A 14,533-nucleotide genomic window follows, 5' to 3' on the forward strand; every position below is an offset into this window, starting at 1 on the left:
TAATAATGTTTACAAGTCTGAGAAAAAAGGCTCACCTTAAGTTTCGTTGCCACTAGCCTTCTGTGGAAGAAAATGAGATAACACTATATAGAGGTATTTCTTACAAAGCAACCAAACACGACCAGACTCTCCTTTAAGGTAATTTTATTTCTGGTGATAAGTTAAACAATTTCTCTGTTTGTTTATTTGCTATATGGAAGTCCTTTGGCTGACTTCGTTAATCATTCACTCTTCAGCTTGGAGTTAATTGTTTACTAACTGTTAAGCTGTGTGTATTAAAAGATGCCTTTGGGCTCTTAAATCAGTGGGAATATCTCACTAAAATGACAGAGACATGTCTAGTACTACTACTACTGCTTGGACATGCTGGTCTCACAGCTCCAGGCTATGTCGCTTCTGCTCCATGTACGAGTGTCTTGGGATGGAGCGGAGTAACATCCCTACCTGCTGGTTAACATGAACAAACACCACTCACAGATAATATAGTCACACAGGGGGGGCTGCAATGCCTTGCTCCTTCTTTCCAATTGCTCTGCAATGCAAGCAAAAAAACTCCTAATGACCCTTCTCTGAAAATGACTGTTTTGGTCACTACAGCCTCAGCAGCTTGTGGGAGAGTGGTGCTGGCACATCCTATCTGAAGACCCAGTTCCAAAGAATTTGCTTTGGTTTCTCATGAATATTGGATGGTGCTGACTCAAGATGGGTAGAACCCAGCAAGACAATGACTCCTTTTTGTTGTGCTTTTTCAAGGCACGCCAAGCCTTGAAGGGCCTTCTCTTTCCACAGGGAAGAGTTTGTGGAAGCTAAGCCTAACATAGAGGGAGGGGGATTGTGCCCGTGTTGGATGCTGTGCGCTGCTGCTACAAAAAATGACACTGGTTCTGCAAGCCACTACTGAACTTCCAGAAAGTCTCAGCATATAGTTAGCAGGATAGCAGCCATCTTTCCGTACTTGATACTCCCTTCTTGTCCAGCTGTAGTGATGGATTTTGTGAGGTATACCAAAAATTTTGCATTTATTTAATACCTAAGAATGAACAGCTGTCAGATCGTAACTGATATGGACCAAATCTGGGTTCAAACAAGCGACATTCAAGAGGAAGCCTTTGACAGGGCTTGTTGAGTCTGTGAGCTAGCCTCTGAACATACAGGAGGAAAACAGAAAAGAGAACGATAAGCCTCAAAGTGATGGCTTTGGGTAGCTTCAGGGCTTCCACAGAACTCAAGCATCGGCAGAAGAGAGCATAAAAATAGAAGCACAGAGTCACATTAGGCTCTGCAGCCCAGCTCCAGCTGCATTCCAGTTTAACAGCCCTGCATTCCCATCTGAACCACTGTGGACTAGGTGCCAGATACCCATCTCAGCTGCATCCCCAGTAATACTGGAGGACTTATGCCCGAGTGAGAATAGCGAAAGCAAGATCAGGTTCTGGCCCTGCGTCAGCCTCAATTCTCCTCTCCAGACTCATCCAACTTGCTGACAAACCTATTTAGTTTTCTAGAGACACATGGCTGATTTACTCCAGCAATTTAACGAAAACGTGGTTTTGACTGACTGCTAATGGGATCGCCTGAGATAGGCTCAGCTGCTTAGTGTGGGTTACAGTTTTTCTTGCAAACACAATAAGCATGGAAATCTATCTAGGATGACATAATAGGAAAACATTACGATCTCCCTTATAAGACAAGCAAGGTTTTTATATGCATTTAATATAAATGTCTAGGTTTCAGCTGGTTTCTTGCTACAATTTTCTGCTTGTGTTTCTTCCAGGGAGATTTATTTTTCCATTGTAATTTTTCAATTTGTTTCTGGCACTGGCAATGTGCAGGAACAAAATAATAACGATCAGAAAAGACATAATCTCTTTCCCCCTCCCCCCCTAATTTTACCTTGCAGAAAGCACATTAAGGATTTCCCCTCCCCTTTGCACAGCAAAGACTTGAACCAGCCCATGCTGATATAGTGAAATGAATCAGATACTATGGTAAGCTCCCAGATAGCAGGGTTATCAAGTGCAATTTTACAATCTAATTAGCAGAGGATTAAATATTGTACCTCGCTGAGGCAGTTGAGCTGCTCTCGCCAGAGGGGTTTTACCACCTGTGTAGGGTAAGAAGTCTTTTCACTGGCTCTACAGAGGGTAAAAGCACTCGATGGAGAAATAATGAAGCCTCAGCCACTCTATCGAAGTCCTGTCCCTGATTTAGGTTGTGCATTTTGGAATAGCCCTGCCAACAGATGGGGTTTGCAAGCATCACGTAACACAGAAATGCTCATCTAGGCTGTCTTTTCACTGCTGTGGTCTCTGAATTATGGCAATGGACAACTTCTAGCCCGGAAATTTCTGCTCTCCCTTCCCACCCAGATTTATGACCACTTCTGCTAAGCCACAGAAGTTCTCAGTGGTTTATACATAAGGCATACATTGCTCTGGGTCTCCTGGATTTCATACATAATTTGCTGAGACAAAAAATAAATAATTCCAAATAACGAGAAAACTGGCATGCTATTTTTTAGGGTTACACTGCAGAAAAAGGGTAGGTGATGCCTAAGGCCCTGATTCAAGGAGCAATGTGAGAACTAGAGGTAGGTTAGTGGGGGGACAGAGAGGCTGGCCAAGATGTTACCAAGCTCTAAAATGAATGCTACAGACTGAATCACCCTGAGCAGTTGAGAAGAAGAGAAAGTAGAGAAGCTGAGAAAGGAGGCTTGACTCTTCTAGTGGAGACAGCTGTCTCCTCTCACGTTGTCAGAGTACCTGACCTCTTTTGTTCTTTCTTCTGCAGCTCTCCACCAACCCTCTCATCCCATCAGGGTTGATAAAAATTGCTATAGCTTGTAAATGGCTGAGTCCTGTCATGGCAGGGCATTATTTTCCTCCAAAGAAATGTTTCTATTACTAAGACTGGCTTCTGAAGGCATCTTTTAAGGACATGTCTTCCCTGAGGGGTTGGCACTAATGGAGATATGTGGGTGCAAACACCTAGCCTAGGCATGTTTTAAACTATCACGTGTCAGTATGGCTTGCCCTGCAGGTAATGATTGATCCCAAATAGGTGTGTCTTTTAGAGCACAGATGCTCTGTGAAGACCTCCTTACTCCCCTCATCCTTTCCTTCAAGGAATAAAAAGCCCCATTAATAGCCTTCAGTGAATAAAAGGATAATCAATGCACCTATTATTTCCCCCCATACCTCAACATTTAATAAATTAAGAGCTACTTTTGTCCATTAAGTCTTTGCAGACATTCAGACAAGTTTAGGAAAGAATGAATATCCTTCAAAATCACATGAATCAATGCCAGCATTTGGCATACATCACACCCTCAAATCAAGCTATAACATGCATAGCAAGCCCAGGCCTTGATAGAAAAGTAAACACTTACCTTTCTTGGTTTCACTTTGTCATGGTAGTCATATTGAAAAATCCCCTTGTAGCTAAGTCCTAACCACCAAGGAATTCCCTGCTTGTCCTGGAAAAGAAAACAGAGGGAGTTATATTGAACGGGATGGGGAAATGCTGGAGATTTCCTAGGTTGTTATTCAAGGTGAAGATTTGTTCCTAAGCAATATCTTTCAATATCATGGGTTCTGTTAAATTACCCCTGCTGAATTTCCTCGAGTCACAAAGCTCCATGGTGCTTAGGAGAGATCTGTTTCACTTTTGGCCATGATATATAAAACAGTTTAAAATGCATCACATGTGATCAAGTTACTCAAAATGCTGCCAGAGAAGGTGAGGAGGTTTGACATGGGTCCCTTGTGCAGTGTTGCATCCTCTTTCTCTTCTCTGTAAATTATTCAGTCTGAACACTCAGAGATTGGAGAGGAAGGAAAGTGAATCACCCAGCTGACTTGAATTATGTGGAGGGATTTTAGCATTAATCTTGAAAATGCAGCAGTAATGGGATCTGAGAGCTACCAAGTGATAAGGTCTGACAGGCTCGGACCCAACTGCTTTGTGTCTGAGTGTGCAATAAAATGGCCTTATGGGGTAATGGCTGATATCTGATACCAGCCTCTTTGCAATTTACTGAACTGGAGTCCTCAATGAAATTACATCTGTTCTGTTAATGTGATAGAGAATGGCAGGGTAAAATGCAGCAAAACCAAAACCCCCACATCAGGCAAAAGCAAAACCTATTATGTGCAATATTTACTGCCTCACTGCTGCTCACTGGTACTTACTGATCATGGGAAGCTCACTGGAATAGCCCTCAGGTGTTTGCAGGCTTGAACACCCAGCCCAATCCACCAGATCTTTCTTGATTGAGAGGAGTCCAAGAGATCTGGATGGAAAGGGTGCTGGCGGGATCCTGCCCTCTAGCAAAAGATGAAGCTAATGCTTTTCACAAAATGCCATGCACATTAGCAGGAATAGACTAGAAACACATCTGCCTGAGACAGGTACTGTCAGATATTTGTGTTTTTATGGTACCCCATGTGTGCAAGATATTACAGACGTATGAAAAACCATATGATCTGTGCAGAGGGATAATGATGAAACACATCAAAACTTCAGGAGTGATAAATGAGGGAATATGCTCTGGGGAGTGTGGATCTAGCTTTCTTTATATGTTTATTGATTTATCTACTTAAAAAAATAACAACCCTACACAGCTGGTCAGGCAGAGAAGTAATAATAATAATAATAATAATATGAGACTGGAAGATTTGGTGATAAATCATTAGACAAAAGAAATGAGGGATTTCATGAATACCTGCATGAAATCCACATAGTTAGAACTGGAGAGCTGTTTGGAGAGGGAAACGTGTTATCTCTAGAATGTGGGCCAATGATTTGGCATTAAAAAGATGTACTATATCTGTATCCATCTGCCTGTATCTCAGCTGAAGGGAGCTACACTCTGCAGGTCATGGCTGGCTCATGGATCTGCAGGCTGAGAAAAATCTGACTTCTGGAACTACAAAAAGGAGTGAAGCATCAAGTCTGTCAGCAATGTGGCTAGCTTATCCCTTTGGTGCTGGTTCACTGTCATGACCAGAACTCGTCGGCTGAACATCTCCAGCACAATAGGACTGCAAGAGTTTTATCTCTAAAAACAGGATTTTCCTCTTTGGAGCTGTATTTACCAAACATTCACTACACAGTTGAAATAAGTTTATCAAACCACAGGAAGTGAAACGAGACTTTAGTAGCAGTGTATTGTATTCTGAAAGCAGGATGGTTATTTGTACCTCTCTCCTTCCCTCTCCAACAACAGTTTAATTCAATAAATGACCCTTTTTTGTAGCACGTACCTTTACTGCGTAATAATGCACTCCATATGTGGGGAGGGATTCTACAATGCTCATGTAACTGCAAAACAACACATAAGAGAATAACGTGTCTGAGAAGCTGAGAGGGTGATCTGAAAAAAATGCTTTAATAAATAAATAATTAAGTACACAAATACTTAAAAATAAAGCATTAGACGAGATGGGAGACATAGTTACATATTGTATTTACAGTCCAGTGTAAATACTTCCTGATAAAACAAAGGTCACAAGAAGTCACTCTTATTTCACTTACTTCACAATTGCTTGACCTCTTGTCTGACCATTTAGCTTCTTGTAATGTTCAATGACTCGATCCTCACTGGAAAGGAAGAAATGAGATGCTTTATATAATGGCAGCATCATGACTAAGAATCTTACCAAAAGGTGAAGAGATACTTCTGTAAACACAGCTACAGACTGAGGGAATGAAAACATGCCAAGCAAAAGTGTTAGGTGAGGAGATTTGATGCAGCCCAGGGTAAACAAGGGGAACTCACAGACCGAGAATAAAAATGGTTTCCTAGGAGCTGGCTTTCTGGAAGAACCTTTTTTACTCACAAACATGGTATCTACGTGTGCAGACTTTTCCCTCTCTACTTTCCTTATCTACAAATGATGCTCATGATACTACATCGTGTGGCAAACAGATGCATGTTGGAGCTGCTCAAGCTCTGCTTTGCCCTAGCTGGTGCAACTTCTTTCCAAGCCCATCTAGTTCTCTGGAAGCTAACAAAGCTTTCAGAAACTGGTGGCCAGTAATAGTTCTAAGCCTCACAGATTACTCCTCGCTGCAACTGCACACAACCATGTACAGGAGCATTAGTGGAAGTACTCTGGAGAAATCTCTCTCAGCAAGGAGTTGAATTCCTAGTGTACACAGAGACAATGTCTATAACTGCAGGTTAAACAGTGGGGGGGAATGTTTCCAAAGCACTCAAACTTGGGTCCCTTTACTGTTAAGGTACTGACATATCTGCATACTTTTGGGTTACTTGGGGAATTTGCATTCCCTGGGCAGGTCCTGGCTATGCACTGGGAGTTAGCATGGGCCAGGGCCCATTACCAACACTGCTTTGGAGACTAATACAGTTTCATGGTATAGATGGACGCTGTTCCACACCAGTGGGCCTCTGTGTCAGATAACAGTTCTGGGCATGTTTGATAAATGCACGTTGAGACATTCACCTGTACATGGTAGAGATGTAGCATCCAAGAGCGGATCAGCGTGGCCCAAATGACAGACTGAGAGACATCTATAAGTTCACTTTTTATTAAACAGTCTCATTTCTTCTCCAGTGAATGGGTAGCAGGAGAGCACAGAACCAGAGCTATTTGACGCATACAATCAGCTGTGCTAGCAAGGTCACAGCATGACAAAGTATAAGCTGGTGATCTCCTTTCAGAGGTTCACAGCGCTCTCCTGTGATTTCAGTAGCATTCCACCCAATCTATGGCCATGCAAGTCATCGCAGCCTCCAAGCCTGGTACTTTCAGACTGGTCTGACTTTGGTTCTTCTCTAACTTCCAGCAGTGTAATGCCCATAGGACCACTCTGTTACACTGGCATGACAGAATACTCAAGTCCTCAGGTTTAAACCCAATCTCTTGCTCTTTATGTTGCAAGACCAAGAAATAGGAATCTGTTGAGTCCCCTCGAGATATTGTACAGACCTTGCCAGTCCAAAAGGAAGGAAGCCTAAACTATCTTTATGGAACCTTTGTGCCCTCCCCACCTGGCACTGCATAAGCTTCCAGTAGTACCAAGTGTCTAATGCCATCATGCTGCATGCAGTTCAGGCCGATGTGAACTGGAATTCCTCTCCCTCCCTGCATTTTCTAGGTCCATCTGGGGCCCCTAATGGGGCCTTTGAAGGCAGCCACACAGTTGTCCATCATGTGGTAATCCTTCCCCAGGCAGAACTGAAGCTATTTTTATTGCTAGACAGTGTGAAGGAGCATGGCAGTGTGGGATGGTCTGGCAGATGACTGCAACTGCTCAGAGATCCCCATGGGGACTTTTATGGAAAACTGAAAAGCATTTCTAACCCTGCTATGACTGTTTCTTCTCATTGCTGCCTTCCCCATATGCATCTTTGTGCCAGAGAGATCTGTGTGGAGCCAGAATCTCTGCTAGAAGGAAGTTCACCTGTCCCTGCTGGGCCCAGCCTTCATAAGGCCTCAGTGATGTCACAGGTAGAGGCCACACAGAGCCTGCTGTTACATCACACACAGGATGTTCTGTTCTGTGACATCACAAGGAGGACACAGTGCACTGTGACATGACAAACAAGACATGCTGTGCACAGATAGGGCATGGGGCCTGGCACAGGGGAGCTGAGGACTGTGCTTCCATCCCTGGTAATGCAGGGAGGAAGGGAGAGGACCAGAAACACCAGTGTAGGCAGCACAGAGCAATTAAAAGTAGACAGTCTGTCGGATTGTCAGCAGGGCCAGCTGTTCCCTCACAAGCTTGTCATTTGTCTGAGAGTAGCTGCTTTCCTTACTCACCAAGTGACATCCCCCACTCATTCTTGCAAAAATAAAAGGGCTCTTTTTTGGGGCAAGGTGAAGTGATGTCCCACCAGCAGGTCACAGCGGGTACAGGGTGCTGACTGAGTCAGTGACAAATTACATGGTTAAAGGAATGGTCTAGCTCTCCTATCAAATCCCTCAGAATAATTTTAATGTTTAGAAAATGATCTGGAAGCTGTAAATTCAGCAGCTATGAAACCATATTCAGCCCACTGATCCAAGCAAGTACCACAGATGTTATGGGTGTGCACATGAAGGCAGGGCCTGGGTCTCCTGCCATGATTATCGTAAACAGGATTACTTTTGGAGCAATAACTGAATTACATGAGTGTTCAGTACTGGAAGATCTCAAAAAAACATCATTCTTAATAGAAAAGATAGACAGAGAGGACTTACAGCCCTTTGAAATTACAGCTTAAAACCATGATTACATGTGGATGCAATTCCTCTCTGTCTCAGACAGGAACAAACCAGGAGTGACTTCTCAGAAAACAATGCAGTTTCTCCAGTGGAAAACGCTCTTAGCTTTGGTTTCCACTCTGTGCAGTTTATTGTACAGATCAACCTCTCACATTGATGCCATTCAAGGAAAGGATAGATGTACCTACAAGCTGATTACCTAATGTAATTCTGGATGTGCTCTGCTTTCTTACAAATTATTATTATAAAATTATGGATATGTTTCCAGACCATACCCCTTTGGTCGGGAAGCCAGTTGATGGCCCATTTCCTTCAAAAGGGCAGATTAGATGTCAGGGAGCCTTCCTGAACATCATTGGCATGAATAAAGTTATGTTCTCAACCCATACTAAAAGATGTGGGATAGTCCAGGCTCTACCCAGTTCTTCTAAACAAATGCAGGCAACACTCTCTATACCTTCACTGCTTCGTTAGGATACTGATGATCTTCCTTTCCATTGTATAATATAAATCTACAGATGTTAAGTGCCAGATAATATCATCCTTGTTTCTACTTTTGGACACCCCCCCCCCCCGCCTGAATTATCCATCAAGTCATGAATATTTAAGAGTGGGATTTGCTGCCTCTCACCTTTCTACAACACTGAGCTAGACACACTTTGGGGAAAGAAACAGATACTACAGAGCACAATTCATCCTGACAGCAAAGGGAGCTGTGGGCACCTAGCTCAGATGGAGAGGTCCACACTGAAGAAACATTCATGGTCAGATGAATCCCACCCCAGCTGCATGACAGTTGCTCCTCTAACAGTTCTTTGAACTTCCTTTTCATTCCTTGTGCAAGAAGGATCATCCAGCACACTTTCTGCCTCCAGCTCTGGGACAGAGGGGTAAGCCCAGCATGTGCCGGGGAAAACAAGCAAAATCATTCACGGGTCAGAAGGAGCATTAGCAGAGCTTATAAACATTCTCCCCTGTCATTTCAGCTGTTCATCTCTGAGTGGCTGCCATGCTGCTATTGACAGCTGGGAGAGTGCTGGGACACTGCCTGGACCACCAGCTGACGTCTCCTCACCCCCTGCTCTGGCTTGTTGCTGTGTCAGTGACACAGAAACTCATTCATAACGCAGGGCTGACAGAGGATGCTTAACTAATGTGGAGACACAGAGGCTGCCGAAGCACTACCGTCTGTTTGCCAGCACATAAAACATTCCCTCCAAAGCTGCAAAAATTAGTACATGGAGATATCCTGCAGCAGACAACTCTGATAAAGATCTTTAGAACTACCAAGAAATCCCTCCTGTCTCAGCAGCTTCCAGAACTGTATGGCAAACAACTTGCATGGCCAGAGTTTCTCATCATCAGATCCAGATTTTCAAAGGTAATTGCTTCCCCCCTCTCCTCCCAGCACACTGAGCTGTTTTAAATAGCTGCCCACTCATTGCTGTGCCTTACTGTTGTTCTGTTTCTAACCTTTGTCCATCTTGATTATATTCTTGAACTTACTAAGGTCTTAATTTGCAGTCATATGCTGTCCCACTGAAGCCAGCAGAGCATCTCTTGGGCCAAAGGGACCAAGAGCAGGATTAGAGCCTCAGCTCTGTGTTGTATTAGAGAAACTAAGTAGTGATTTTTGGCTGATATTTTCAGAGGTGAATTTTCTGGCAATGCTGATGCTTTAGGTTGCTAAAAACAAGCTTGCATTCAAAGTCTGTTGGAACCTGGGAAAAGTCTATCTTCCCCCTCGTCTGTTGAAAATCCCATTCTAGCACCCACTTTTGTGCTGTTGCATCTCCTCCTTGCATTCTTACTGGCAACCTAGTACTGGGCTGGCTTGCTGGGAAGGATCTGAATTGAGATAAAACGCAATGACAATGGCTGGAAAGGAGTGCTGTGAACTAACACAGGTTGTCTCCTGTCTCATTCTGATTAGTTTTGTGTCTAAAATAATAAATACTGTCAGTTGTTTCCATGCGTGGCCAAGAGAAATCAAAAATTAGGGCCCCAGTTCCTGGACTGTGTGGGAAGACCAGAAGCTAAGTTTTAATTTAAAAGAAAAAAGCAAACCCAAAACTTCTTGCTTCACTGGTAATCAGTGAAGCTAAGAGAAGGTTGAGAACAAGATGTGCAGCTGATTCTTCTTAATCTGTAGAGAGCTGGAAACAAAAGCTTAATGATATAAAAACTACAACCTTCATCTTTGTTGTGATGTCTACAAACCCCCAAGAAGAGGTTACAGTGAAGGGAAAGGCCTGCAGCAAGGGTATGCAACCAGAAGACTCCATGAAGGTGGAGCCAGAGGCACCAAACTGTGCTGATTCAGTCCTCGCTGCATCTAAGAATCCAGGACTAATCCCACTGGTTTTACTACGTTTGATAGGAGCAAAAGGTGATGCTTTTTCATGGTGTGTGATAGTAAAGTTATATTATTTCATACAGATCTGTCACAGTATCTTGCTGAAGGTATCCTAGTATTTACTTGATTATCCATTTTATTGTTTCTTAGTTCATTTCAGCCTATACAAATGTAGCACAGGGTTCTTTTGTTTGTTTGTTTTAAACTAACTAGAGCAATTACCCATCCCACCCCTAATGTTTTAAATGTTTCTTTCTGGAGCTGGAAATTCACTTGCTACTGCTTTGTGCTAATGCTGAAGAACTGCAGCATAAAACTGACTGCACACAGAAAAGAACAGGATGAAATTTGTATCCAGTACATAATCTGCATGAGATGCAGAAGCGTCAGAAAACACAGTTTTAAAAATCTGTCCTCTTAGATCACTGAAGTTTGATCTGTACTTCAGAAGCTTTTCATCTGATTGACCTGCAGCCTCTTCTTGAGAGCATTCAGTGTTTCAGAGGGTGTTTATGAAAAAGCCACCATTAAAAAATAATGAACTACCGACATATAAGAGGTCTCTGAGACCTGGTTACTAAAGTGAAATCACAAGGGAGTCACAGGACTGTAGCCACTGGTTTTATTGGAAACAACCAGCTTCCCAACCTGCGACCTGTTCTTAGTCACATGAGAATTCCCACGAAATTAAGTACAGCTGCAAGAAGTGCTGTACCTTGTGTATAACTGTAAATACTTGCGTTCTGAGCATGAGGTTTTTACGTGGCTCTTCTTGCTTCAGGTGACTGAACATAGCCCAAACCCAAGGAGGGTGTCTTATGGACAGAGGCAGTCCCAGACCTCACTGAGATTTCCCAGCAGAAGTACTTAAGGCAGGCACATTGACTAACACCTGCCGACAGTGGGGGCAGAAAGATCCTGATGGGCAGACGAGGGCTGACAGGCAGCTGGGGAGCTGGGGCCGTCACCGCTTTCCTGTGTACGGATACCATCACAGGCTACTGAAGCAAAGGCTACGTGGGGACTTTGGTAAGACCTCGGTCCATGTTACTGCTGAAGGGTCTGATTTGCCTTCCCCATCCATGGCTACTTGTTCCCACCACTCCTCTTGTGGTGGCTGTTAGCTTGAGCTACCAGGCTGTCAGTCAGACCCGGCCACCGACCTGGCTGGAAATGCACTGCTTTTCAGTGTGTGGATTAGTCTGTGGAAAAAGAGGTGCTCCAAAGAGGGAGACCATTCTTCCTCCAGTGAAATGGCAGCCTACATTTATCAATTTTTCATAAATATTTGGTTTGGTTCTTAGACAGAAACACTAGGAGACTGTGATGATCTGCAGCTTTTGTGTCAGTGTTCCTAAACTCAGCCGAGGACTCTGAGTCTCTCCTGATGTGCTCAGAAAGTGATTAGGAGATCTCACAGACTAGCTTGCTTACAGCTTGACAGGAGGTACAGCTAATTCTGGTATTGTAGCCATGCTAGGAAAAGTGGATGGCCTTCCAGGCAAAGGGAAGCACTGAGATAATAAACTACAATCTGATTTGTTTCCCCCTGCCATCCTCAGATTACCAAGATGCAGAAATTAAAAGAGTAGCAGATAAAGAAGTTCACTCCCACCCCCAGGCTTCTAGCTTAATGCTTTAAAGGCAAACATGAAAGAGGAACAAGCCGAAAATCAAGTGAAAGCATCTCCTGTTAATGAACAGTCTTTCCCCAAATTCTTTCCTATTTGCACAGATAAAAGGGATAGGCAGGGTGGCACAAAGAATCTATGTGTGAGGCATACAAAATTTAATTGTGACCCTGCTCCTACCCTGGATTTAATTTTCAGTGCAATAAAGGTAGAGCTCCCAAGCCTCCCAAGCCACTTCCGAACAACACCTAGTTCGTATAAAAGGAGAAATATAGCTCTTTTAATTCAGCTATGCCATAGAGGATTTTCAAGATGAAGCTCAATCACTCAAAAATAACACAGAGCAGTACAAAACATTGACATTTCCAACTGGGAAAACTCTTTGCACAGCTGTAAAGTGCTGGGACAAGAAATGGCACATTAGGCCTCTTGATTTCATCAGGACACTTGCATGTTTACAGTGAATTTTCTGGCCAGATATTACTGCAGCCATTTGGCAGACAGGGCAACTGAGGCCCAGGGTGGTAGCTCTACTTGTGTTGAATCATGCAACGAGTCAGTGGCAGACCCAGAGCTAGGAGGCAGGAATCCCTGCATCCCAGTTCCACTCTCAGATCACTTATTGCCAGAGCCAGGTCCTGCATAAGACACTGCAAAGCTGCTCAGCAGAATGATACGTTACCAGTAAGCGAGGGAAGGATGCTCCTTCAGTGCTGGTGTTGGAAGGGCCGGCAGCTTCTTTAATTCATTCCTTACAACTTCATTGCTGAAAGAGAGTTCAAAAGGAGGATCAGGCTACAAGAAAACCACCACAATATTTGATATGAGCTGACCTAGCTGGCAGGCTGCTACAGCTCTACATCTGTTCCTCCTTAACAAAAGGCACGGGGGTTTCCTTTTTCTTCTCTCTTTATTTGTTTTATGGCAGCCCATTTAACTTTTCCCTCTATTATCAAAATTGAAGAGAAGCTCTCCCAGATGGTTATGTTGAAGCACTTCCTACCTGTGACTGGACACAAAAGCCACCATGTCACATTTCACTGAGCAGGGTCCCACAGACATGTTCATACACAGAAAAAAGCAAGGGGAAGAGAAGAAAAAGTGATTCTTTCAGCTGCAATAAAGTACCTTTATTAAATGCCTTACAACCTGCTCCAAAAAGTAACGATTTGCTTTCTTAGCATCACAGATTCTTAGCCTCTTGCCCCAGTGACCTGGCCTTTGCACAACATCTTCACTGATAAGACTCCCGCTTGAATTTATGTCCTGCTACACAAAACCCTCCGTGGGATCAGGCCCAACCACTTGGCTAATACTCCCCTCCTCTAGTGGCCACACTGGCCAGCTGGAGCAGCATCACTGCACACCAGGGAGAAGGGAGAGCTCATGAAATGGGTGGCAGGTTCTTGCAGATGAAATGAAACCACGAGATTTTCTCCTACAAACCCAAAATGCCTCCTTCCCACTTTTAAACACACAAGGAATTGTGTGCACATGAAAAAAAATCCCTCAAAGGCTTGGGAAGGAAGGCAGTGTTGCTGTTACTTTTAAAATTGTAGAAATACACAGCCGAGAGGGCCAGACAGGACACTGAGGAGTGCCAAAGAGTTAATGTTTATTGGCTTACTTCTTAATAGTATTTTTTTCTGCCTTCTTGTACCCTGCTCTTTATCCTGCTAAAAAGTGTGGCTATCCTGGAGCTGTGGAGGGAGATACCTCTTTCAGAGCTCCAGATTTCCCAGCCCACTGGCTTCTCCTGTAGGGCAGCAGGACCATTAACCAGCCAGACAGGTAATCTTGACATCCCCAGCTCTACACTAGCCATCCTAACAGCTGCTAAAGGCCCAAGGAGCCCTTGGACGTTCCAGGTCACCCCAAGTTTTGTTCTTGTCTCTGGGACAGTCTGTATGGTGGCTCATAGAGATGTGATACTGCTTCAGTTGTAAAAATCTTCCCACAGCATTTCTCCATTTGCACATCCCAGCAGCAGGCTCTGCCTCAATTGGAGTTTGCAGGTTAATTGCTAGGTTGGGCCATAGGGTAAACCACTAACATAAATCCTGGAGCAGGCATTTTGGGTATGTCTACAGGCATTTATTATCATGATAGTTCCCTGACAATCAATTAAGTAGTTTTAAAACAGGACCACAACTTCGAGTCAAGACAAATCTATGACGGAGATGCCCAAGTCTCAATTAGCTTCAGATTTTGCAGGGTGAAGATGTGTAAAACAGCACTTACAAAAGATGACTAAGGCAACCACTTCCATGCTAAGCATATAGAAAACCACTCCGTAGAACCTCATATGCCAA

General features: G+C 43.7%; 1 protein-coding gene across 5 annotated transcripts in view; it reads right to left on the minus strand.

Moving 5' to 3' along the window:
- FRMD4A (FERM domain containing 4A) overlaps window positions 1-14,533 on the minus strand; it is a 287,785-nt gene that overhangs the window by 53,276 nt on the left and 219,976 nt on the right. For all 5 annotated transcript variants that reach the window (XM_074869807.1, XM_074869806.1, XM_074869805.1 and 2 more), the window contains exons 8-11: window positions 12,904-12,987; window positions 5,536-5,601; window positions 5,265-5,322; window positions 3,389-3,475 (exon numbers count right to left, since the gene is read on the minus strand). In XM_074869807.1, the coding sequence (XP_074725908.1) occupies window positions 3,389-3,475; window positions 5,265-5,322; window positions 5,536-5,601; window positions 12,904-12,987 (295 nt within the window). The remainder of the gene's footprint in view (window positions 1-3,388; window positions 3,476-5,264; window positions 5,323-5,535; window positions 5,602-12,903; window positions 12,988-14,533) is intronic.

The sequence above is a fragment of the Strix uralensis genome, chromosome 5 (genome assembly GCF_047716275.1).
Source record: "Strix uralensis isolate ZFMK-TIS-50842 chromosome 5, bStrUra1, whole genome shotgun sequence".
Classification (NCBI taxonomy): Eukaryota; Metazoa; Chordata; class Aves; order Strigiformes; family Strigidae; genus Strix; species Strix uralensis.